Raw genomic sequence first — 26,158 nt, forward strand, 5'->3', positions numbered from 1 at the left:
GATAAGAATACATTTGACACGCAAGAAGAGTGTCATTGTTCTATTGAGGGTCACAGAAGCAGGAGCACATGATGGATCACTTTTCGCTTTTCTGGCACAGTCCGTCCAAGAAAAGGAAGGCTCGACAACACATCTCTCAACCCTTACCATGCATGTAACATTTTTAAACACTTAACACGTCGAATGTTGCATTTCTTCGACAGCTTTATGGCAGCGAAGGCCGCGTTAAAAGACGTGATTTTGACCGGTTGTTCGAATTTCGAATTAGGCCTTCAAAACATTTTTTTTCCCCAAGTCATGCACAATGGAGAGCTCGTGAAGAGTTTAAGAGGGGCAATTATTTGTCATTTGTGCTGCTCGGTGTTTGTGTTCTTATCAGATGGATGAGCGCGTTTGATTGAAGCGTTTGTCATGCAAATGCGAGCCGCTTGATGGACGAGGTCCACAGACGTCGACAGAGAAGCCAGGCCGGCCGCGCCATTGGCCGGGCCGCGGGTCACGTGGCGTGTCAGGAAGGTGATATGAGGGGTGGAGGGCACTTTTTACAGCTTTGACATACTACCTCTGGGGGTGAGGGCGATTAATGACTCGTCTGGTGTGAGCGTCCACGATGAATTCCTACCTCGACTACCCGCTTTGTAACCGCGGGCCGAACCTTTTCCACAACCACGGATACGTGACGCCCAACGCGGATAGTTACGGGCAGGAGGGTCGCTTGGTCCACCAGAACCACCAGAACTTTCCCTTGCAACACGTCAATATGGACCTGCAGTACGCGCCGCCACCGCCGCCGCCAGGAAACTCGTTGTACGGGTCCCCTGTGGAGTACGGACATCACCACTACGGCTTGGTACCCGAGCAGGATCGGGGCTACATGCACGCGCAGGTCAACATGCCGCCGTACACCGGGGACAGCAGCTGCAGCGTCCCCGGAGCACAGTACGTCCAGTACGACGGCGCGGAGCACCGGCAACCGGAGTATCCTCCAGAAAATGTTTACACGACCCACAAGGACGCAGATCACGCGGAGGAAACTTCGAAAACTTTCGACTGGATGAAAGTGAAAAGAAATCCTCCCAAAACAGGTGAGCTGCTCCACGCGGAAGCGATGCGTAAAAAGTTGACCACAAACTAACACCTCGTCCACTTTTCATTCATTCCAAAAAAAAAAGTTTCATCATTCCATCCATCTCTTCCCCTCAGCGGTTCTGTCCGAGTTCGGCGTGCCGGGCCAGCACAACGTGATCCGCACCAACTTCACCACCAAGCAGCTGACCGAGCTGGAGAAGGAGTTCCACTTCAACAAGTACCTGACGCGGGCCCGGCGGGTGGAGGTGGCGGCCGGCCTGGAGCTCAACGAGACGCAGGTGAAGATCTGGTTCCAGAACCGGCGCATGAAGCAGAAGAAGCGCGACAAGCTGGGCGGCGGGCCTGCGGAGAAGCTCTCCGGGCCTGACACCCCCCCAGCGCCGCCGCCCCCTTGCAAGGCCAGGCCCGAGTGAACTAAAAATACTTGCATTCCAAAATGCGTGGACTTGTGGAATTTCAGGGTATACGATTGCTAAACGTGCTTTTTTTTTTTGTTACCTGCTTTTAAAAACAAAAAAAAAAGTTGTGTGTGTTTATGTCCAAACTGAGCTGCTCAGTGTCACTGTTTGCACTATTTATTTGACAGGGTATTTTACAACAATTGTCCAGAGGTTTTTAGACGAATAAAGTTTATCAATTTAAAATGCAACATTGACATTCCTGTTCTTGGGAAAAGTGTGGTGGTCTATATTTATTCCCCTCTTGCATAATGTGACAAGAGGAATCTTTCACAACACACGGGGTGGTTCCTGGTGACCTATTCACCTCCAAATACCTCCGGGGGCTCTAAACATGACAACAAACTGCAGGGTGCATGCAGGTCTCCATTTTTGTTACCCAAATCCTGCTGGATGCTGCTGACAGCCAAACGGATTGCTGTCACTCACAGTCATTTTTAGGGCGAATTCGTAAGATTATGTTGACTGGACTTCAAATTTAACGTCAACAGGCCAATGAACTTTTATGTGCTATGTATTTTCCAGTCAAAAGTAAATGAAACAATTAAGAAAGGGTTTTGTATAATTTTGTATGTTTATTATTGTCAATATGAATTACCCTATTTAAAATGTGTAAATTTAAACATTGCATAGATATCTAAACATGTCAGATTCCAACCTTTTTTTTTTTGCATTTGACCTATATTGCAGTGGTGTTCAAACTATGGCCTAGGGGCCGTTTATAGCCCGCCATCCATTTTGAAGTGGCCCGCGGCATATACTGAAAATGACATTTGCAACTAATAAATTTGTGTAGAGTTTTTCTATGCAAATTATGCAAAATTTCTCTTCAATTTTTCAAGTAAAAATGTTTTTCCTCCACTTTCTGCTCTGTCAGGGTCCAAACTGTGAACATATCATATGAACAAATCCAAAGTAACTGCTTTCAAAATGGTCATGTTACAACAGATTTGTCCTATTTTGGTTATGAATGTAGAGATTTGAGGGCGAATCTTGTAAAATCATTTAAAAAAAAATGTGCTGTATTGGATATACTGTATCGGATACTCCACTAAAGATGAGTTATGTAAACATTGGTTAGGGTCACTTTGTCATATTGAAAGATAGAGCTCACGACATGTGTCGGTAATAGCTAATAGCATCCCCATAAAATGACTTATTTATGTTAAGAAAATATTAAGGGAGTCATTAAACTGAACACCAAATGAGCTTAGAGTGACACCAAATAAATAAAGTAAAACACACAACTACTAGCAGAAACCAAAAAAAAAAAGGGACGTCAAAAGGTTAAAACTATTTACAAATGCAGCTAAGCATGCTGGGAAAGTCCTTCTTCTTCATGTCAATTTCAAATGCTGTTGACAAATAGATAGCATTACTGCTCCATGCTGGAAATGTGGAGCATAGTGAATTATTTATGTCAACCTAATGGAGCGCAATTTCATACATTTTATCTAAATGAATTCATAGCCTGAAAATACTTACAAAATAAGCTATATGTCATATTTCCTTTTTTTTCTGAGTGCCCACAAATTAATTTTGTTTAGGGACCCTAACTCAGAGCTCATTTGGGCTTCTGAGCGCCTGGTCGGGTCTGATGTCGAAGGAAGGGCAGGGAGTTTCAATATTTGCACTGGGTGTTGGGTTTGTGCACAAACACCCACACGCTCATACTGGCCCAGCAGCACCGGCCTGTCGGCGGCCTTCTTTACTAACGCCCGAGGTTCACGCAGAGTTCAGCCGCAAATGAATGCAGAGTCAATCTGTCAGGACACCAGGGTGGCTGCAGGCCCTCTCGCGCTTCACAGCTTTAGCATTTGAGGGATCTCTCATCAAAGTTCCACATAAACAGGGAAATTAGTGACCACGGCAAATATAACAGCTGGACTTAATTATATTTAAGGTGGAAATTAGGGCAATTGGAGGTAAAAGGACACCACGTTAAAAACACGTGTAGGGTTTTAGTGTTTTTCCAACAAAAAAAAGATTTTTGATTTGTTTCCTCGCTTAGCTTATAGAAAACAAAAATGACAATGGCATTATTTAAACAAGTATTAATTTTTGTTTTGTTTCCCCTTCTGAGATTTGTTGTATTTTTAAAAGGGCTGAACAATTTTGAAAAATAATACAATTGCGTTTATGATTTATATGTGATTATTTAAAAAAAATAAATAAATATCCATTCACTATTCACTTATTGACATTAGCCACCGAATGACCGAATCATCTCGAATAGGTTAAAGCCATGTTCACTTATCTCATTCACACGTATGGGAGCGTAGCCTACAGTGGCGTGTTGACGGAAATGTTTAACTTTTTAGTTTAAAATAACTTATTTTAACCTTCAGGATCCTACGCTGTATTCTAGCCAATGACAGAACAAAGCATGTTTTTTCTCTTTGGTCTCATTTTAAATCCATCTATGTTGCTACTAGCCTCATCCTAGCAAGCGCTAAGCTAGCTCGTCACTCAAGTTTGGCATTCAAGTTTGCTAACTCTTCAGTTTGTTGCTAGCTAGCTAGCACAGCGTTAGCTAGTTAACTCTGTAGCGTTAGCCGGCCAAATATTCCCACACACTACTTCTACTACTACCACAGAAAGACGCTTCAAAAATAATTTAAATTTTGATAATTCATTGTTAGTTTATAAGCTGTTTCAGCTGAGTCACAAGTCCAAGTACTGTTGTGGTTGGTGGGTGATAAGGGCTGAGGGGGTATCATCAATACGGGTCACGGTGGCACATTTGACAAGAAGGAAGTGGCCGGCGCTGAAGACAAGTGTGGGATTTCATTCCGGAGGTGTGATCCCTGCCATCTCTGTGGGTAATACCTCAACGCTCCCAGCGGGCTCTCCATCTGGAGGTGTCAGAGTCGGTGCTGGGGCCGGCGCCTCCGAGACAGATGTTCACCACTGGAAGGGGGAGGAAGAACTCGGAAGACTTCTGTTGGACGATGTAGGATGAGGTGAGGAGAACCTGCGCAGAAGCAAACGTTACAAGCCTGTTTTAAGGATATGGTAATTGAATGGCTAAACGAGGCTGTGATTTTGAAAAACAAAACAAAACGACATCTGTGATTCATTTCATTTGGTCAGTAGCCTTTATTTTTTAATCTAAATAAGTTAATTTTATTTACTTATATAGTGTCTAGATAACTTCAGTACGTTTGCTAGCTTAATGCTAACATATACTAAAAAGCTCATGGAAATTAGCATACATGTTACTATAATTTAGGGTTGTCGAAATGAGTGCGTTAAATTTGAGTTAATTTAAAGTGCCTTTAATGTTACTAATTTTTTTTAACGCACGATTAATGACAACACATGAGTAATTGCAACACAGCAGACACGCCCACGTCAAAATTTAGCAGTAATAAATTTAATAATCCGGCATATATTTGTGGACAGTCAGGTCATGTTGTATTTTACAATTTTAAAAATGTGCATCATTTCACAAGTTACTTCACGTTAAAGAAGTTACTTCATGTAAAGAAAATGCACTGAGCCGTCACCAATGTCTTACAAATGCAATTATGCCATCTAGTGGCAGAAAAATGACCTCAACACAAATCAATTTCACACTCTGTTTTTTTACAGAACAGTACATCTTTTTAATTTTAACTCAATTTGATTAATTATGATACTGTATCAATGACTAAAAGATGCAGATTTCTATTAGTAGTAATTTCTATTTTATTGTACATTTAGAACAGATATTACATTTGCGCTAATTGTGAGTTAACTATTGAAGCCATGCGATTAATTACGATTCAAAAAAATTAATTGCCAGACAGCCCTACTATAATTATAAACCTTCAAACTAGGGATGTTTGATACCACTTTTTTTCAGACTGATACCAGTACGAGTATTGCGTCTTCACCAAAACCGAGCACTGGTTTTGATATATAAAATTTAATTTAACACGACAAAAAAACGTTTGCAGATGATGATTTGCCGATTTGTGTCAAACTGCCGCAGTGTAGCCGAGGAGGACTTACTCGATGTCAGATTTCTTTTCTGCCTTAAGTATTGATGGCTGATGCCTTCAAATGAGACCCGATACTGCATCGGCTATCTGACACATCTCCAGATGACCGCCCCCGCCGTGAGCTGACTTTAAGGTCAAGCCAGTGCTGTTTGTACCCCATGCTGCTGGCAGTTGTTGCCGGCTCTTTTACAAGTCTATTGCCAGGCTCACTTCCTTGGGTTTCTACCAGTTCCTCTGTCGCACGTCACCCGGCAGGGACCCCCAGCTTCAAAGGGCTAGCCGGGTCCGATATTCATGGGAGGGCCGAGGAAGGGGGGGGGGGGGGGTTCTCATCTCACAGATGTCTCAGAAAGCCTCGTGTTTTTAGGCAAATCTGGTCACAGGTGAGCATATATGCCGCATTGTTTATATCGAAACATTTGACATCATACTTAATGACATTTAATTATATTTAGAATGAATTGGAGATTTGTTTTGATTGCACATAAAAAAAAGGCATTCCTAGATTTGTGACGTATACGTTACAAAAGCCAAGCAGTAAATGACAGAAAAACAAATTGACATGACTACATGGTGAAAACTGTACCGCGAAGGAAAGCCGCCTCGTTATGACCAACACGCTCTCTTCTTCCTTTGTTGTGGAACTGAAGCTCCATTTAACTCGCGACCCTCCCCCCATCCGTGTCAGGCTCTTAATGGATGTGCAAGCCCGAAGGCCCGGCCTCTCGGATCCCCCCAGCGGCCGCATCCTTTCTCCGCCCCGTCAGTGCGGTAACAGGGAGAGACAGGTGACTTGGCCATGGTTAACGTCTTAATACTCGCTGGGATTGCCTCCAGGATCCGAGCGGCGAGCCCTAATAGTTTTCCTCCTGTCGAGCCGGGCAAGAAAAACAAGAGTAGCAAAGGAGGCGGCGCAGCCGAGCGGCGCCGCGGAGTACAGAGAAACGGAGATTGTTGTGTGGGATATGGTCGAGAACCACCTGCAATATCCGTGAAAATCCGCTGAATAGAGATCATAATAAACAACATTTAAACTAATTGATACACATAAAGACAATTTAGAGTGCCTCATTGTTGGCCACGAGTGCATGCTGATAGTCAAGAGGGAATTTTTTTAATTTTTAGAAATTTCCGGCATCCTGGATTGGCTGGCAACCAGTTCAGGATGTACCCCGCTTACTGCCCGAAGACAGCTGGGATAGGCTCCAGCACACCCTGCCGCGACCCTTGTGAGGAATAAGCGCTCACGAAAATGGATGAATGGCTAAAAATGTCCGGTATTTGGAAAAGCCAAGCCATATCATAAAGAAGTCAGCTAGCTTAATGCTAAAAATGCAAAATGTGATCGCCAGACTAACAGAAATGATCCATCCCAGGGGGTGGTGGCCATTTTGCAGAGATGGGAAAAAGTACTGACATTCTCTACTTGAGTAAAAGTACAATTACTTGTGTATAAAACAACTTTGGTAAAAAAAAAAAAAAAAAAGTACTCACTCAAAAAATGACTCAAGTAAAAGTACAAAAGTACTGGCTCTGAAATGTACTTAATGAGTAGAAGTAAAAAGTATTTTTACCGGATGTTTCCTCCTATGTCAATTTGAAAGATTTTAGCTAATAGAGCAAAAATGGCGAATTGACTCACTGACTTGCTATCAAGTTCAAATTATTATCTGTTGTGGCATTACCCTCATATTTACAGGTTGTTCTAATCCAGCCAATTGCACGTCATGTGATCACGTGTCGTAGAGCCAATCACAAGCCGGGATGAACGGCACCGTGCGAAACGCTTCATATGATTGGCGGCTGATTTTTCTTCCAGGTCAAGTATTTTAATCGTTTTCATGCATTTAAAAACAAAAGTAGCGACCCTGTTTTGAAAATGTATCAGGTGAAAAGTACAGATACTCATGTTAAAATGTAATGGATAAAAGTAAAAAATCGTCTAAAAAATAAATACTCAGAAAAGTACAAAGTACTGAAAAAAACTACTCAAGTAAAGTAACAAAGTATTTGTACTTTGTTACTTCCCATCTGCCATTTTGACATAAAAACATAAAAAACAATCACTTAAAAAATTGAGGGGTGCGAAAGATGAACCGCCACGTGCGGCGTGAAGACGCAGGAGGATGCTCCTCGCGTGGACACTGGTGGAAATTGGAGCGGCTCCTTCCAGAACTCAATCAGTGTCACGTCACATGGTTCAAAGCGGCCAATTCGCCGGTGCCAGCAGGTTGAGAAATGCAAGGTGACAGTTCATTTTACCGCTGACAGTGTGTCGGTCTCACTCGCTGGTTCCCCAGTCAATTCCCAGCGAGGAGTGAAGGTTGCTGGAGACAGACAGCATCAACCCCCCCCCCCCCCCGCCCCTTCTCCAACACTCCCCCATTCTCTCTCCTTCTTCCTCAACGCCGTTCCCTCATCGACCTCGCTCTGCTTTGTATTCCAATTAAGTAGACGGGGAGGGAGGCGGCGGGATCACAGACACGTTCTCCTGGCGTCCTTCCAGTATCTCAATCCCACTTGTATCAATAGCGTTGGCTCACTTGTTTCAGCGTGATAATTCATGGATTCTTCTGGAGCGACCGCCCCTAGGGACAACGTCTTGGCCGTGAAAAATAGGCCGCTCTCATGCGTGCATACATCACCGTGTAATGGAGGTATGTCATCTCTCAGTGAGCGAGCCGCAATCGCTATGCTTAGCGGACACTTCAAATAATGCTGGATTAATATTTGCACATGGCTCATATATTCTACGATAATACAATCTCCCCATCCGGCTTCCTATACGCCAAAGTAACCACAAGGAACGCTGCGCACGTAGCGTTAGCTATTATTGTCTTTTGCGTCCTCAATCTATCATCGCTTCTTACCTTTGCCGCCCCCCCCCCCTCCCCAACTCCCCCTTGCACTGACATGTGTGTGAGCAATGGGTGGGCTGGGAATACAAGTATTGTGAGGAAATCCGAAAAGCAAACTGCCTCTTTTGATCTTCTTCGGCAACACAAACATTTGCCGGTGACCCTTGGAAGTGTTGGACGGAGCGCTGTGCAGCAGTGGTGGGTCAAAATTGGGTTATTTTTTATTTTTACAATTTTTGATTAAATGCAGCGAAAAACAAATGGTTGCTTTTATCATCCAATCTCAACAAAACTAACCCAAGCTGCTAACCCAAACTGCTAACCCAGCGTTGGGTCCAAAAAGGACTGAGCCAATTCTGGGTTATTTATACCTAGCACATTGGGTTGAGGATATGACCCAGCACGTTGGCTCAAAAATTTAATCCAACAAGGGGTAAAAAATATCTATACAGATGAGTTAAATCTACCAATTAATTGATTACAAAGTTATTAGGATAGCTGTGGTGAAAAAAATATTACTAACATTTCCTATCAACAGTTTTAGCTTTTCAAAAATCCAATCAACTCAATCTGCTGGGTCAAAAATATTAACCCAACCTTGGGTAAAAATAACCCAATCTGCTCAAAACCCAGAGCCACCCAGCAAATGGGTTAGGAAAATGACCTAACATTTTTTTTTTGTGGTAAAAACAGTTGGGTGCAAAATTGGGTCAAGAATGGGCTGAACCAACTTTTTGAGTAATTTTACCCAAAAAATTGGTCAAATTAAATTAATAACTCACAAAGCATTTATTTTTGGGATTAGTTATAACTCATAAAGCAACCCTTTTGGGGCTTGTTTTGTGGGTTATTCATTTGAACCTACTTTTTTGGTTAATTGAACAACCTGATTAAATTGGGTCAAAAATGAATGGACCCAACTTTTTGACAACAACAATTTGTGTCAAATTAAATTGATAACCCACAAAGCAGCACATTTTTAATAACCCAATTTGGTGCTGTTTTATGGGTTGATAAATCGACCCAACTTTTGGGGGTAATTGTTTAACTCAATTGAATAGGTCAAAAATGAACCGACCCAATTTTTTGGGGGGGTCAAATTAAATTAATAACCCAGAATGCGACCCAATTATATGGGTTGTTTTGTGGGTTATTCATTTGAACCAAATTTTTTGGTTAATTGAACAACCTGATTAAATTGGGTCAAAAATGAATGGACCCAACTTTTTGAGTTATTCACCACGAAAATTTGTGTCAAATTAAATTGATGACCCACAAAGCAGCACATTTTTAATAACCCAATTTGGTGTTGTTTTATGGGTTAATAAATCGACCCAACTTTTGGGGGTAGTTGTTTAACTCAATTGAATAGGTCAAAAATGAACCGACACCATTTTTTGGGGGGTCAAATTAAATTAATAACCCAGAATGCAACCCAATTGGGGTCATTCATTTGACCCAACTTTTGGGGTGAATTGAATGACCCCAAAAGCTGGATCTGTCCCTTTTTGACCCAATTTGGGTTACTTTTAACCCAACTGTTTTTAGAGTGTGTGTGTGTGTGCGTAGCTAGGACAGGACACAGATACACACTCCAACACCCTGTGTGCCCCAAGGAACCTCCTGACTCTCTCTCCTGGCGCTATCAGATCAGAGAGACCCGCTGTCCCTCCCCACACCGCAATGCAAATGAAAAGGAATGCGCTGATAAAAGGCCAGATCCCAAAGATGAGAGGGCAGGAGGAGGACAGAGCTGGTGATTCCAAAATGGGGGGCGCGGGGAAGTGGGGGGGTTCGAGGGTGTGTGGGGGGGAAGCCTCTTGGTGAGATGAGAGGTGGCCAAGGAGTCAGTGTTGGTAGTAGTAGGAGATCATAGCCTCGCTCCCCCTCAGCGGCGTTTGATACAGGGCTTTTGTCGCTCTTTCAGCGGCGCATTGTTGCCTGGTGTAATCCCCGTCGGATTACAAAGGGCTTCCCTTTTCATATGGGGCTGACCCAGCAGGCAGGTGGCTGCGGCTCTGTGGAGCTGTCAAGGGGAGGGAACCTCTTTTCCAAGGGAGGGGACCCCTAGTTCCTCTCACCTTCACAGGGGCTTTTTGCTAGGAGGCCAGTCAGGCGCAGGTCAATGTGGGGACAATTCCGACGCGGGACTCAACTCGGCCTGACCCCGCGGCTTCCTGTGGGGACGCGACAGGGAAGGATGCCGTCATCGAACTGCGCTTTGCATGAAAAACGCAAAGACTCAAAGATGTGTTATTGCAAAGTAAAAAAAAAAAAACATAATACAGTGTCCCCCATCATTTTTGTAGAATTTTAATTAATTGTTGTAATGGGTTTTATTGGTGAGTCAGAATTTAGAGTTGGGTGCCTTCAGTGCAGTACCACGTTGAGCCACAAAATGCCAGGCAGCACTGAGCTCTACTGGAAGACATGCTGCATAATTAATTACCACAAAGCAGAGAGAATATAGGAATGTGATTAAAAAAAATATGTTTTTTTGCTTTCCTGTTTATAAACATCCCAACATCTATGCCATTTTCCATTTGTTAGCATTAGCGCATTTCAGTCAGATTACATTTTGGTGGTCAAATAGAAAATGTTTAATTCTCTTCTGTTTTAAGTATCGGTTTTATAGCAAACTGACAAACAGCTTGAAGCACACGTTACCTCTTCATTGGAGAACTGTGCACAAGAGTGACAACAGACACTAAAGAAAACTTCCCAAACCGTGTATTAATATTCATAAGTATGTTTTATTGAGTTCAAATGTGTTTAAAGCATGTATGAGGGGTAAAACGTATTTATATGGTATCTCTAAGTAGCGGATTTTTACTTATTGTGAAAGGGTCTCCTGGTTCACTTAATAATAAAACACAGAGATGACGCAAGTAAAACCACTCCACTACATGAACAAAAGCCGCAGGACACGCCTACTCATTATATAGTCAATAAAGAGGTTGGACTAAACCCCTAATGACCCTCAATCTTCATTGTTCATTTTATTAAGACAATTGTGTGCTTCCAGTGTTGTGGGAACAGTTTGGGGATGTTCTTCCCTGTTCCCAGTGCACAAAGCAAGGAAGTGCAAATCCAGATGATTAAGTTTCATATTTAAAACGGAAATTAAAAGCTCGGCCTTGAGCCACGCGTGATTGAGCTGCGGTCATTTGATGGCTTCCCTCGCCGTGCGTCAGTTGTGTTGCACGATCAATAAAACGATAGGCGAGGCCCAGCATGCGTTCTATTCATTTTACACTCCCCGTACACGTTCAAACTGTTTGTGTCCAGTCACACATCTACTGCTGTTATAAATCATTGCTCAGATACTGTGAGGGACCAATTTAGAGAAGCTTGTGTTGTCACAAATTTCCTAATTAGTTTCTCAGCCCACATTGGAGAGCCATCAGGATGGTCAATATGATGATTTAAACCCAGGGAGAGAGAATTAAATCTATTAAAGCATTTGCTAATATGTGCTCTTCTCTGAAGGTAATGTATGGATCCTTTCGAAACCTAATCGGCTAAGACGGAGACCAAACAACAGTTGCTGTAGTGTAATTTCTAAACACAAAGCAGTAGCCATTATTGAATTTGAAAAACAGTGGGTTTGCATTTACCACTTGCAGACAAGTCAGCTCGCAAATCTACATGGTAACTGGATTTACGCATAATTAATGTCACTCCCAAGTGTGATTGAATAATCTGTATGCAAGTTTAAAGAAGCAGTACATTTCCATCATCATAAAAAAACAATGGGAAAACACATGCAATAAATACTTTCTCTAACAAAGTATCCACTGAGTGTATGCACTATGCATTAAACATGCAAGGGCATCCATTTTATAGAGAAACGGTTTGATGAGATTATCTCCCAAAGCAAAAGCTGCATCGCCTTCTTAAATGCAAACGCTGTGATTTCCGTTTTCACTAAGGTTCCTGAATGCAGCATCCGTATCAACACGGAGGCCAACCACCCAGTAAGTTCGACACTTTCAACGTCTTTTTATGTTTTTTTAGTGTGAGTTGCTGAATTTATAGGGTTACTGGGACTTAAACAGACCTTCATATTTGACTAGTTTAAAACTAGAGCGCAAACAATCGGTAAAACTCATCACCCCATGAAACAGTACTGTGGATTTGTGTAACGAACGGAGCTTCAGATAAACAAAACACGGAGCAACAATTGTTAATGCGTGTAGTGATAAATTAGATGAGGGAATCAGTTATATATTTTTCTTTAATTTTTTAAATACTGTATTTATTTATTTATTTATTTTAATCCTGAGCAAATGTTTCCGGGTTGACAAATAAGATCATCTGATTGGCAGGTTAGCAAGTGCGTCACAACCGAGCCCCTCATCCCCTTCCCTTCTCCCGGAAGCGGACATACAAAATGGCGTTCGTCCTGAAGCGACTACGTAGAGCAATTAAGAGGCTATTAAGGTACGTTCCAACTCATAAAAAAATAAGGGTAAATGGCTAAGTGGTTATACATACCAATTATATTTTTGATATGTTAACTCAAGTTTGGTTTCATCAAATCTAGGAGATATTTAGAGAGGTTTAAAAATATCCAAGAAGTATAACAACATACATACATAAGCACAATAAGTTATGTAAGTGGCTTGGTTTAATGTCTAATGCTGTATTCCATATTTAATGAACCAGGAAGTAGCTTGCTGATTAACAAACAGATACAAATGCAAACCTTGTGAGTTATTATAAAAAAAATAAAAAATATTTTTGTTAACAGTTTAGTCTTGGTGGTAACAGTACAACAAATGTAATGGAGGCCTTTTCCTCCATACTTTTTTTGTTTGTTTAAGTAACCCTGACTTTTGTACGATGCTGCAGGACGAGCTGGGGCTTTCACTTCCTGTCAAACTTGTCGTCAGCATCAACTGAGAAACCACAGGAAGTTATCATCTTGAGCACACGCCCCCGCCCCCCCCATAACCCGTCGTACCGTGTGCATCTTGATACTACTGGCACGGAACTTGTGTTTGGGAGCGCAGGTGGCTCTCCGTTTCTGTGTCAACACCGTGACAGGACGTCAGGTCGGGTGTGCGAGTTGAAAAGGAAAAAAAACTACGCCTTCTCGGCGAGCACAGCCGGCAAAGTGTGTTGCACTTGTGGACGTCAGGAATGGGGACCATTCCAAACGACATCAGGAGACTACTTGATGGTAATTTTTTTTCATGACATAACTTTTTATTTCTTTTTTTTTTAAACACATATTTAGTGTTGAAGTGAGTGAGTCAATTCAGAATGTAGCCATTATCATACATAGCCAGGCCTTTGTACCGTACATAGATTTGCATGTGTTGAGATATGAGTGAGGGTGAAAAGGAGACAAATCAGATTAGCCATGTGAGCCAACCTGTTTGTTCGCGGCATCACACAAATGGACGCTCAGTTAACATTTGCAGTCTTGCATGATGCCGTCATTAAGGCCAGTGGTTCCCGTTCTCCATAAGTAGAACGCAAACACAAAATGATTATTTGAAAATCCTTTTATTTTGTCTCATTACTTTACATCTCAGGCATTATCTCTAGTTTAGCTCCAATTAAACATGGAAATAAATGTTGCCTTGAAAATAAATATGTAAATGAATAATAAATATGACTCATATATAACGCTTACAATATTTACTAAGGCCCAACCGATACAGATTTTTTGGAGAAAAAACAAACTGATTAATCTGCCGATTATTTAAAAATATATATTTAATGCATAAAATTGTGTTCCCACAGCATTTGTGTGCGAATATTTGTTATTTGAAGGAAAAACACATAGTGGATGATAACTTCCTGTTAGCATTTGAATGGGATCTTCCCTTCTCTTTTAGCATTAGCGCTAGGCTAGCGATGTTTTAAAAACAACGCATGTTTGTTTTATATTTAAATATACGGTGGATGTAATTCTTATCGTCGTATGATTAGTTTTACAATTAACTCCAACTGGGCTGTCATTAAACAGCTTAAAGGACACTTAGTGGCCACAGAATAAGCAGAATAACATACGCTACACACTTGCTAGTTGCTAAATGCTACTTGAGCAAAATGGTGCATTCAGGGTACTTTCACAGCGTCGGAAATTTCAATATTCTTCGATGATAACATTTTAAGAGGAAAAAAAATTGTTTTTTTGGCCGATTGTTTTGCCCGATGTTTGAAGGGCAATAATCAGCCGATTATAATAAGCGGACGATTAATCTAATATTTACCACGAAAAATAGAGACCATTTGAATAACTGCCTTTTACTCATTCACTGCCATCGACTGCTATAGATGCCAAAGATCCATTTTTAATGCGTTTCTCTCGCCACTATTTTAACATTTCAGAGCGTCTCTTCTTCTTTCTTTGTGTTCAGACTGCGAGCTGTTCGTGTCGGAGATCCTCCAGGACGAGCAGCTGAGCGAAAATGCGGCCCAGACCCGCAAAGTCTTACTGAATAATTTCAGAGTGGTGCACGTGAGGTGAGAATCCACATCATCAATGTTTTTTTCTCCCCCCCCTCCCGCTTCTTTTTGGAAGGACCGCTCAAGCATCGCGGTGTAATTTCATGGCCCAATTATCTAATGTTTGCTGCTAATACTGAACAAGAACTCTAATTGGTGCTCTAATTGCCTTTAAACGCAGTTTGCTACATTCAGATGAACTCATTGATTCGAATGGCCAATTGCTGTTATCAGTTTCTTAAAGGTCTCATGCCAGAGAAGCTTTTTCTTATCATTTCCTTTTAATTTGATTCAATTTGTGGATGGGATAGCGACAGAATCTCTTGTAAAGAAGAGTCCGGAAACAACACCAAAATTGATGCTTTTGTGGTTTTTAATTTAACAAGCTGACTCGAGATGATTTTTTTTCTTCGCAGAAACCCACAGGAATTCCCCTTTCGCTGTGAGTATCATTCTCATTGTCACGCCGTTAGCTAATTTGCTATGCCTACGTACCCCCTAAATTTTTTTTTCCAATCGGATAGTCTGCTGGCGTAGCCTTCTTAGAGTGCCTCGTTGTTGCGCATGTCATGCAGAGAAAGATGGTAGAGTGAAGAGGGTGAAAAAATAATTTTAACATTCAGACTTGACAGCCTGCGTGTGTACTGTAGCTTTAGGATGGCAGGGCTGCTTTAGAGTGCCCCGTTGTCATTTTGTTGTCGTCATTTTTTTCTTAAAAATGCATGAATTGAATGGCAATTTTCTATTCTTCTCATTTCTAGTTCTTGTTCGTAAAACGGGCAAAAGAGGGTGGTCAATACTGGTATCAACCTCTGTCGCGAGTCCTGTACCTTGAAATAAGGCCGGGTATTGAACCGATACGGGACCTGGTGTCGGTAATCGGCCATCTCTAAAACTGAGCATTCTATGTAAATGATAGGATTTTTAAAAAATATCCTTTTGTACTTAAGTACATTTCAGAGTGTACTTTTTTACATTAATGGAGTTAAACCAGTCCTTTTACTTTTCACAAGTACCTAGTGCTGCAACTGCCGATTATTTTAATCATCGGTTAAAATGTTGATAATGTTGTCGCTGAATCAATTAATCAAATTTAGATATATATATTTTTTTATAAAAAAAAAAACTGGACTTTTTTTCCCTTTCAGATTCAGTAAATGGTTTGGTTTGTAATGTGTCAGAAAATTGGCAAAAATTTGGATTATTGTTTTCCAAAGTCAAACAAATAATTATCGATTAATTTAATAATATGATCTGTTGTCGTAATCGATTAATCCATTTTTGAAAGTTATTGATTAATTTGATAATCGATTAGTTGTCTATTAATATTGATCAAGCAAACGATTAATCGATTTTGGAAAATAATTACCGATTATTGTATATACTATATGTTATGTGTTTCTGTAAAGCGCTTTGTGACAGCTACAGTGGCTTGAAAGCACTATAAAGATGACTTGATAATCTATTAGTTGTCGATTAATATCGATTAGTAGTAATCCATTCAATCGATTAAAAAAATCTATTAATTTGAAAATCGAACAATTGTCAATTAACTCATTCAAAATTCATTTGAACCATTTCTATTAGTTAAACATTTTTTTTCACTTTTGTGAACAAGAGTATGGAAACCTAGAATTTTTTTATTGTACATTTATAACAGATATAATGTGATTAATTGTGAGTTAACTAGTGATCTCATGCGATTAATTACGATTTAAAAAATGTGATCGCCTGACGGCCCTAATTTTTTGTCATCTTTTTTTTAAATCACGTCAGGCGATTATTTTTTTTAAAATTGTAATTAATCGCATGACTTCAATAGCTAACTCACGATTAATCACAAATTTTATATTTGTTATGAATATACAATTTAAAAAAAATTCTAGGTTTTCATACTCTTGTTAACAAAAGTGGAAAAAATGTTAAACTAATGGCAATATTTAAAATTATTTTTTTTACATCTATAGCTGTCAATGGCAGTGAATGAGTTAATATCGGTGAATAATCCATTCAATTGATTTTTTAAAAAATAATTATCGATTAATTAGATAATTGAACAATTGTCGATTAATATCGATGAGTAATCCATTCAATCGATTTTTGAAAATAATTATTGATTAATTTGAAAATCGAACAGTTATCGATTAGAAATCCATTCAATTGATTAATTAATTAATTAATTAATCGTTGCACCTCTACAAGTATCTGTATATCTGCTGGAGTAGCTCCTACGTTAGCCACCTGTGCCGGCGTGCTGACTGGCCTTTCACCCCCCAAACCCCCCCCCCCCCCCGTTCAGCCGACTCGAGGGAGGAAGACGGTTCTGACGACAACCGCAGCTCCAGCCTTGGTCGCTCGGCGCCGTCCGACGACGCCTCGCTGGCTTCCGACTACCAGGAGGACGGACCGGCCGAGTGTAAGTGCCCGCCGTCTCGCTCTGTGTGTGTGTGTGTGTGTTGTTGATGGAGCGAGGCAATTAAACGGAAGAGTTATTGTTTATTTCCTGTGAGAAAGCTGCCTGGCTGCACTTTTAACACCCTCTCAGATGGCCTCTTCACTCCACAGGAAGCACACATTGTTGTCCTAATTTGAGAAAACAGATCACGCCATACCTCCGTGACATCACTGACTCCTCCCCCCCTCAAGCCCCTCCCCACTCTCGCCATCATTGGCCATTGAGCAGGTGGGCTTGTGCTGCTGTCTCACAGGGCTGATCGGTGAGCTAGAGCTCCCCCCGGTGGCGGTCGCGCATACTGTGGGCGGCCCACACAGGCAGGAGGCTGCGTAGCCTCGGGCTAACGCCGTGATTGATTGAACCCGGGCCCCTCTATTCTTTCACAAGCGGGTTTGAAATACAACACTGTACCTGAGGGGCCATGTGTGTCCTGTCCCTCTCTGGCTTTATCAATCTTTCCCTCCATCTTACTCCCTCCCTCCTCTTCAGAATTTTTGTATTCCCAACTCGCCGCGCCAGCTAATCGCCCTTGACATGCCGCAGGTGGGCATTATTGACTCGGGTGCCTCTGGTGCCCATTTCTTTTTTTTATTTATTTTTTTTGGTAGCACATGTAGACGATTCCGTGCGGACAGGGGGGAAAAATGTTTACGGCGGTTTTAACGGGCCGCTCGTTAATGCCAGCTGGTTGTCGTCAAATATGGCTACGTGAACTCTTGCGGCTCCGTGACGCGGGGACAGCGCAGCAGATGGCGGGAAAATCATTATTATTATTTTTTTTTTTCATTACTATTTTTGCTTTAAAATAGACAGCGGCTAGAACGTCTGCCTCGCATTTCTGAGGTCCTGGGTTCGAATGTCAGCTGCGGCCTTCCTGTGTGGAGATGACAAGTTTCCTCTCACGTTAAACATTTTTGGGAAAAATAATTAAATTGTATGTTTTTTCTCACTCCCTATTTTGATTGCGATTTAATATCTGATTTCGACCGATATTTGCCGATTGTTTTGACCTTTATGTACTCAAACGATTTATTGCAGTTGAACACAAGTAATACAGTTGCCATTATTTATTACACATTTATTACTGTATCTTTATTTATTACACAAATCTATACCATTACCTGTCATTATATGTTACACATTTATTACACATTTTGTGACCGTGTTATTATTTATCACACATAAATCTGTCCGATTACCTTGTATCTTTTGATATATAGAATGAAATTTGTGTCACGCAATGCATTCTGGGAACCACAAAGGAATCTGTATTTTTTTTTCTCATCCATAAATCGGCATTGGCCTAAAAAAAAAAAAAATCCATACTGGCAAAGCCCTAATTTCAACACTAAATAAATAAAATGAATTTATATATATTTTTTTTAAATGTTGGCTGGTGTTTGTCCATGTACAACCATTTCTACATCTTGCTGTAAATTTCTTTCTTTCTTTTTTTTTTTTTTTTTTAAATAAAAGCGCTGCCAGCGTGCTTCGCCACTGTCAGTGTTAAATGTGAACGATAGCCAATCAGGCCTCCAATGTGCAATTTGGCCAAACAACATCAGATAGCTGGACTTGAAACGTAAACATTTTAGCGTGGCATTAACAAGCGCAACCTTTGCTTCCCGGAGAGCAGCCTCTGGCGTTGTGCGCTTTTTTTTTCTTTTTTTTTTCTCTCCTCATGATGGTGTTAGCGTAGTGAATGGCTTGTGTCCCTCAGCCAAAGGGCATGCAGAGTTCAAAGTTCAACTTGTGTTCACCGGGCGCACTTTCTTGCAGGGGAAAAAAAAAAAAACGCTTAATGGAAATCGGTGACATCATACGTCAGGCGCTGCTCATTTAAATTCCCTCAGGATGTGTTTGATTGGACTAGAAAGAGTTGCAGTCGTACCTTTGGTTGAGGGAGGAATCATTCACTCATTCTCGACTCCTTAATCACGAGATTGAGATTTTTTTCATATAGCAGACGATATAATTCACTCATCGGTCCAATGAAAAATAATAAAATGAATTGCTCTCGCGTAATTGCAACATACTGGATCAACGTCAGCTAGTTTACCTTCAGTAAAAAAAATATTGAGCAAAAAGATATTCGATTGTTTTGAACGGAGTGTATTTTACAATTAATCGATTTAATCGACAATTCATCGATTCGCAAATGAATCGACAACTATTTTGAATAATAATACTAAATATTCTCTGATTTCTGTATTCCACTAAAGCAGACTCATTTTTTTGTGTTGAATCAAAAATAATTCACTTTTAATTTTGAAAACTGATCAATATTTTCGCCGATTTTCTGACATGTTTTGGCCCAAACCATATACGGAGTTAAATCAATTTGCTTGTCCGTCAATTTGAAAGAATGTACTGTTTTTGAATGCAGGGCTGAAAGTTAAAACATTTTTAAAAATCCGATTAATCGACAAAAAATAGACAGATTAGTCTATAAAAAATTTTTTTTAGCTGCACCCCCTCCAAACAAAGCACTTTCTCTCCGTGCTGCGATGCGTTTCTCTACTTAAGGGCTGCAACTAATAATTATTTTAGTTATCTGTCGATTATTGCTTCGATTAATCGTTAAATTAGATACAAATGTTTTACATTTCCATCCCGAGTTTCAAAAACAAACAAATGAAATTTGATTCAGTTATTGGTCTGTAACATGAGAAAAAAAGATCAGCAAAAATGTTATCATTGATTAAAGTTCGGCTCAAAACAAACATAATCGTTTTGCTTTCATGGAGGACTACAGAAATCGGAGAATATTTACCGTTGAGGAGCTGAATTTCTGAGCATTTGGACAATTTTGAATTAAAAAGGTATCTAAATGATAAATGACTAATTTGATCATCGGATTAGTTGCCGATTAATCGATGAATCCGTGAACTGCTTTTGAAGATATTTTCGTGCCACAACTTGGGTCTCAAACCGAAAATGGGGGCTGTATTGACCATTTAGCATCTTTTCAAAATGCATTAAGGGCACACGATACGGGCGATAACATGCGCTCACGATACGTTCAAACGGCGCCACAAAATGGCGACCCCCCTCCCAATGCCGCCTTTCCGCTTCTTTTGCCGATCATTTCATTACATTTGCGAGTTCCTCAAGGGCGAGGATGCATCATCCCCGGTAATCGCCGCTCTCTCTCTCGTCCCCTAAGCGGAGAGTGAGCGAGTGCCAAGCGGACGGCTGCGTTCCCTTGGCCCGGCTCTGATGAGATGCGGCGGCCCGTTGTCTTCGCCGGAGCGTCTGACACCAGATTTGTAATGGCTGACGGGGACAGATGGAGGCTCCATTGTTAGGCCGGCTGTCTGCATGCTAATGTGAACTGCGTTTCACCCGCTGACCGCACCGCTGACCCCTCGGCGCGCCCGCGTCCTGGCCTGACGCCCACCGTGCCCTCCACCTCGCGCTCGGCTATTTGGGGCTCATGCACCGTGCGCTATTTTTCACCCGCCCGCACACACACACACGTATACATACACGCACGCACCCCTCCTTTTTTGCATGCATCACATTCCAGCACATCTAAATACATAAACACACAGACACGGTGGTTTGTCCTGACACACACACACACACACACACACACACACACACACAGACATAGGATACACAACATTCAAAGATCAAGTCCAATTTTTGTTAAAAATGATTCATTTATTTTTGATAGTATTGTTTTGAAATTGTAATTGGTTATAGCGAGAAATAAATAGTCATTTATTTTATTTTACCTTAATGATATAATTGAATTTAAAACAAATGAATCGGTACATTTAAATGAATCGACTCAAGGACAACATATTTGCAACAAATGTTACCAAGTTCTTGATAATGTCTATTTTAGTGCATTGAATTAACCGATTACTTCAAAAAATAATGTGTGTGTAAAATGTTTTATTTTAGGGCTATCACTATTTAAAAAATAAAAAAATAATAATATATATATTTTTAGAAATGATTATTCTATCGATTATTGGGATTATAGAATAATGGGCTAAAATTTTATTTAGCATTTTGTATTGTACAAAACCGTTTCCCCCGAATTGACTAATTATCGTTATTTATTTGGTATCGTTAAGTGATTAAAAAAAAACAACTAATGTTTATAAATGTCTTACTTTTGATTAAATCAGATATTCAGCCTGCTTTCATAAATGACTACAGAAATCAAAGAATAATTACTGTTAAGAGGGTGAAATCGAAAGATTTAGGCAGTTTTACGCAAAAAAAACGGCTCTGAACTATCACTCGATTACTTTAGTTGTCGATTAATTTGATAATCGATTAGTTGTTGAATAAACACCTCCACTTTCTCTTATTATTCCATTTTACTTTGTGTTTGATAAATAATAAATCAGCATTCATAGACAATTTCAAGCTAAATACTGTCTCTTAACGATTACTCGATTACTTAGATAGTTATCGATTAATTTGACAATCGATTAATTGTTGAATAAATGTATCTAATTTATTTTATTATTCCATTTAATTTTTTCTCCAATAAATCCGCGGTCACCAAGCAGTTAGCCGCCAAGGACGTCATGAGGAGCCCGTGGGCCTGTTGTAAAAATAACCAAACCAGTGGGTAGGACATTGTAATTTCCTTGGAATGTTGTAGAAGGGATCTTTTGCCAACGTAAAGAAAACATCGAATTAAATGTGCTCGCGTTGTCTTGTTGTGGCCGGTGTTAGCGTAAGCGTACATTTGTGTCTTAACTAAACCTGACTTAATTAAACCTGGCTTGCCAGAAATGAAGATCTCTTAAGTCATATAATCGGCAATTCCAATATCGGCAGAGGAATTCTAACCAGCGTGAAGCGATGTCTCACAGCTTTGCCCATTTGAATACGAGAAACCAATCTGCAGCAACAACATTATTACGGCGAGCTGGCAAAATGGGAATATTCAATCTTAAAGGCTGTCAGTCTGGAACGGCGTTGACGAGGGCCGGCGCGCCGGAAAAGCGAAATGTTCTCCATCAGCGACCTTCTCGCTGCCAACTGGTCCCTGGCGCCCACAAGGGCTACGTTAACTCGCAGACAACTTTGAAAGACAGGGTGAGATTATTTTTGATGGCTGACATGTTTTTTTTTGGGGGGGGGGGGGGGTCAACGCTCATAAAGAGAAGAAAAAATGATGTTACATGTTTAAGAGCTAGCTCAACATTTATGCTATCAAAATGACCTTTGCTGACATTGAGGGCTGAATAGCAAAAAAAGGCTAAATTAGCTTATTATACTTGAAAAATATTTTTAATTTAGGGTTTTTAGGTTAAGAGCTAGTTCAACTCTGCTAAGAGCTAATCTCAATTTTTGATGCTATCAAAATGAAACCAATAACAAAAGTTAGCTAACAGTAACTGAAAAATACATTAGTTTAGGATTAGCACAGGGTGAAATAAATTGGACGAAATGATCTCATTTCGGGTTTGATCATTTGAAAAATCATCTCAATCTGATATTCGATTTAATATACAGTAATTTTTTCAAGGTCCGCTTCCCCTGTACTTTTTTTTTTTCTAAACAAACACACGCAACAAATTATTCAGTTTTACCATAAACAATATCAGATTTATTATACATCATTGTTTTTGTTTTATAGATTAGGATTAAACAAAAATAAAGGCAAATGAACCATGACATAATATGAAATTCAGTTGATCTATTTCAATTAGAGTTCTTAATTTACTAAACACTTGCATTCTGCGATTATAGATGTGAATTCGATTAATCGTTCAGCCGTAATCTCAATTTCTGTAACTACTAATGTAACAAGATGATCACAATTTTTTGGTCGATCCCCCGATCTTCATCAAATCTGACCTGCCAAACCCATTTTTTTTTGCATATCCTGATTTTTTTTCATGAACAGCCTTCAATATTCCGATTGACTTGCAAAAGTACAAGATGTCGATTAATGGCGATTACAAAAAACAATCATCTGCAGCTCGTACTCGAAAGCAATTTAGATAAAAAAAAATCAGACTAATCAGTTAATAGAAAAAATAATTGTTAGTGAGCAGGGCTGTCACGATTGAATATTTGTAGAATCGATTATTCTATCAAATATTCCATCGATTAATCGAATACAACTTTATTGCTAAACGAGCACTCGATCATTCAAATAATTGTTGATTAGTTTGATAAGCCATTAGTTGTCGAATAATCGATTATTTTTTAACTTGCTTGTGAGCAGATCAAAATTGAAAAATGTGCCGTTAATCGAAACAATCAGCATCGTAATCGAGCATTAGCCGATCTCTATTGTTGACGATCGGAATGGGCAGCATAGAACCCCGATCGAACGCGTCCCCGCATGTAACCACCTTTTCAACTTTTGAACTTCAGTCGAACCCGCGCGTCCGGCGAGCGCGGGCTTCCTCGGCGAGAGGCGCGCGACTTGATCACAGCCCCGGCGCCGTTCGTCGGGCGGCTCGTTTGCCGCGGCGGCGACAAGTATGCTAATGACCTCCACGCCGCTTTTCCCGGGGCGAGGCGGGCGGCCATTACGAGGCGGCGACAAGCGCTTTGCATCGCTGCGACTGTTCGCCATCAGGGTTCAAAAGTTCACCGCGCCCCCCACCCCCCCGAGGGGCTACTGTGCTGCTGCTGCAGATGCTGATAGTCTTCTCCATCGCACGCCCCCCCCCTCTCTCTCTCTCTCTCTCTCTGTTTACACTATTCATCTTGTGCTCTCTCTGTCTCTCTCACACACTCATTCGAACTGGCTGGCAAGACGAGAGCGGCTTGAAGGGGGGATTTGGACGTATTTAACCAAAGGGCATCCATCACCCCCCCCCCCAAAAAAAAAAAAAAATCCCTTCCCACCGCTGCATCCACCTCGTTTGCTTTGTTTTATCGTCGAGCTCGTTCTAATTACAAGCGGCGCCCGCCTCTGGTGCGACGCCAGTGCTCTCCGAGCGCTCGCTGGATGGAAAGAGGAAAAAAAAAAAAAAAAACAGGAAGAAAGAGGCAGAGGGAAATTGTGCTGCAGTCCATCTGTAAGGCGGCGCGCGGGCAGAATGCAAAGTGGGAAGTCCTAATCTCCCCCCGAGCTGTCAATGTCACAGACAAATAGCAAAAGTATCAGATGCGGCGGGTTCACGCGGAGGTTAGCGTTCCCAGGTACCCTCCCGCGCGCTCTCTCTCTCTCTCTCTCTCTCTCCCTCCTCCTTTCTCCGCTGCCTCGCTAATGAGAATTTGATTTTGCCCTCCGCTGGAATCCATTCCTGGAGATGAATGAAGTTGCGGCGCCAAGCCCAGGTGGCCTGACTGATTTCTCCGGGAAATAAATGGAGATGGGGAGATACGCGGGCCGCGCACTTCACGCACTCCCGAAGCCTCCGGGACCCTCGGGTTTAATTGTTGCTCTAATGAGCACTTTAGGCTCATTAACATGCCCTTGTGGACTTATTGGAGGATGTTGACGACGCGTTCCCTTCTTGACGACGCCGGCCCCAGTCGGCGCCGCGTGGCCAAGTGGGCCAGCAAGCAACCGTGCCTTTGTTTTCTTTTTTTTACGACACCGGGGGGGTTAGGACGATTCTTTTGGAACAAGCAGAATGTCTTAAATGATCTGTTTGGACTTTGAACAAAGCAAAGTTTTTTTTTTTTTTTTTTTTGCATTTAGGCATTTCAAATAGCAAAATAAATAAAATAGCAGATTACAAACCCAATTGAATGTATTTATTCATTTTACAGTATTGTTTAAAAATTATTTTTCATAATGTTAAGTGAGTTTTTCAAATTAACAATCAAGCTTCATTACAATTATTTTTTTTTGTCACCAAATAATTAACATGAGGAAAATACTTTCTGTTAAATCGATTTTTATTATTATGCAACATATATTTATATATATTCTGTTCAAACTTAGTGTGTGTGTGTGTGTGAGAGAGAGAGAATGAAGCTTAAATTAGAAATGACCAAATAAATCAATAATTCAATTCATTCTTTTAAATGTATTTGTATTTTCTTATTTTAGAGCAATATTAATAACAGTGTCATTTTTTTGTTTTTTCACCATTTAAATTTTTTTTGATTTGCCAATGAAGCAAATACATTTCTCGTTAATTTTTCATTCATTTTAAGTGTTTACATTTGTTGTATTAATACAAAGCATTTTTATTTTATTTGACATAGTCAATTGGAAACCAAATATTAATGGTAAAATGAACGGAAATAATTTGTCTCATTAGGGACACATTCAAAGTGATTATGAAACTATTAATTATTCTTATGAATAGAAACCATATGGAGAATTCAAACAATGCAAATGCCGCAATATCACTGTAATTGACACATATAAAGAACTTTTTTTTTTTTTTTTATCTACTAAAATAACATATCAAATCCGACCATTTTGATCCAAGCCAAATTTTGCCACCAGTTGTATTAGTTGGTTAAAAAGCAATATTTAGCATGTCTGTTAAGTGTACATAACAATAAGAGATTGTTGACAGAATGACTGCTTAAGAATCCCGATAAGAAAAATATGTAGTAAAGTCTTAGTGGCAATGAAAGCAAGTACAAATAACAATAACCGTACATTTAAGCGTGTTGATTTTTCCCAAAGTGTTTTCGCCTCCAGGCTGGCTTTTGACGACCCCGTGTCCCGTTTTTATCGCCCATCCGCCGCCTCTGCTGTGGGCCCCGAACGCCTCCGTTGTTAGTATTTATATTCCTTTTTTCCCCCTCCGCCGTCCACGCGGCTGGAAAGCGTCCCCTGCGATTAGAGGATCATTGTATCTGCACTTAAGCATTTGAATGGTGGTAGTAAATCTACAAAAGGGAAATTTAGGGTCACCGTCGCCGCCGCTTATGGCCGCCCAGGGGGGGAAG

General features: G+C 40.6%; 2 protein-coding genes across 3 annotated transcripts in view; both read left to right on the forward strand.

The window, feature by feature from the left end:
- Positions 1-590: 590 nt before the first annotated feature.
- hoxb1b (homeobox B1b) lies at positions 591-1,502 on the forward strand. Its single transcript, XM_077551522.1, has 2 exons — positions 591-1,085; positions 1,204-1,502. Exons 1-2 carry the CDS (start codon positions 611-613, stop codon positions 1,500-1,502), a joined length of 774 nt encoding a protein of 257 aa, XP_077407648.1. The 5' UTR covers positions 591-610.
- A 10,835-nt stretch (positions 1,503-12,337) lies between these two features.
- The window catches only part of skap1 (src kinase associated phosphoprotein 1), a 37,581-nt gene continuing 23,760 nt past the window's right edge, over positions 12,338-26,158 (forward strand). Inside the window, exons 1-5 of one of the 2 annotated variants that reach the window (XM_077550780.1) lie at positions 12,338-12,368; positions 13,246-13,576; positions 14,766-14,871; positions 15,270-15,295; positions 17,153-17,269. In XM_077550780.1, the coding sequence (XP_077406906.1) occupies positions 13,537-13,576; positions 14,766-14,871; positions 15,270-15,295; positions 17,153-17,269 (289 nt within the window). In that variant the 5' untranslated portion in view covers positions 12,338-12,368; positions 13,246-13,536. Of the gene's footprint in view, positions 12,369-12,719; positions 12,835-13,245; positions 13,577-14,765; positions 14,872-15,269; positions 15,296-17,152; positions 17,270-26,158 lie in introns of those variants that run through there. The other variant, XM_077550779.1, reaches the window with a different exon arrangement.

The sequence above is a fragment of the Vanacampus margaritifer genome, chromosome 18 (assembly GCF_051991255.1).
Source record: "Vanacampus margaritifer isolate UIUO_Vmar chromosome 18, RoL_Vmar_1.0, whole genome shotgun sequence".
In the NCBI taxonomy this organism is placed as follows: Eukaryota; Metazoa; Chordata; class Actinopteri; order Syngnathiformes; family Syngnathidae; genus Vanacampus; species Vanacampus margaritifer.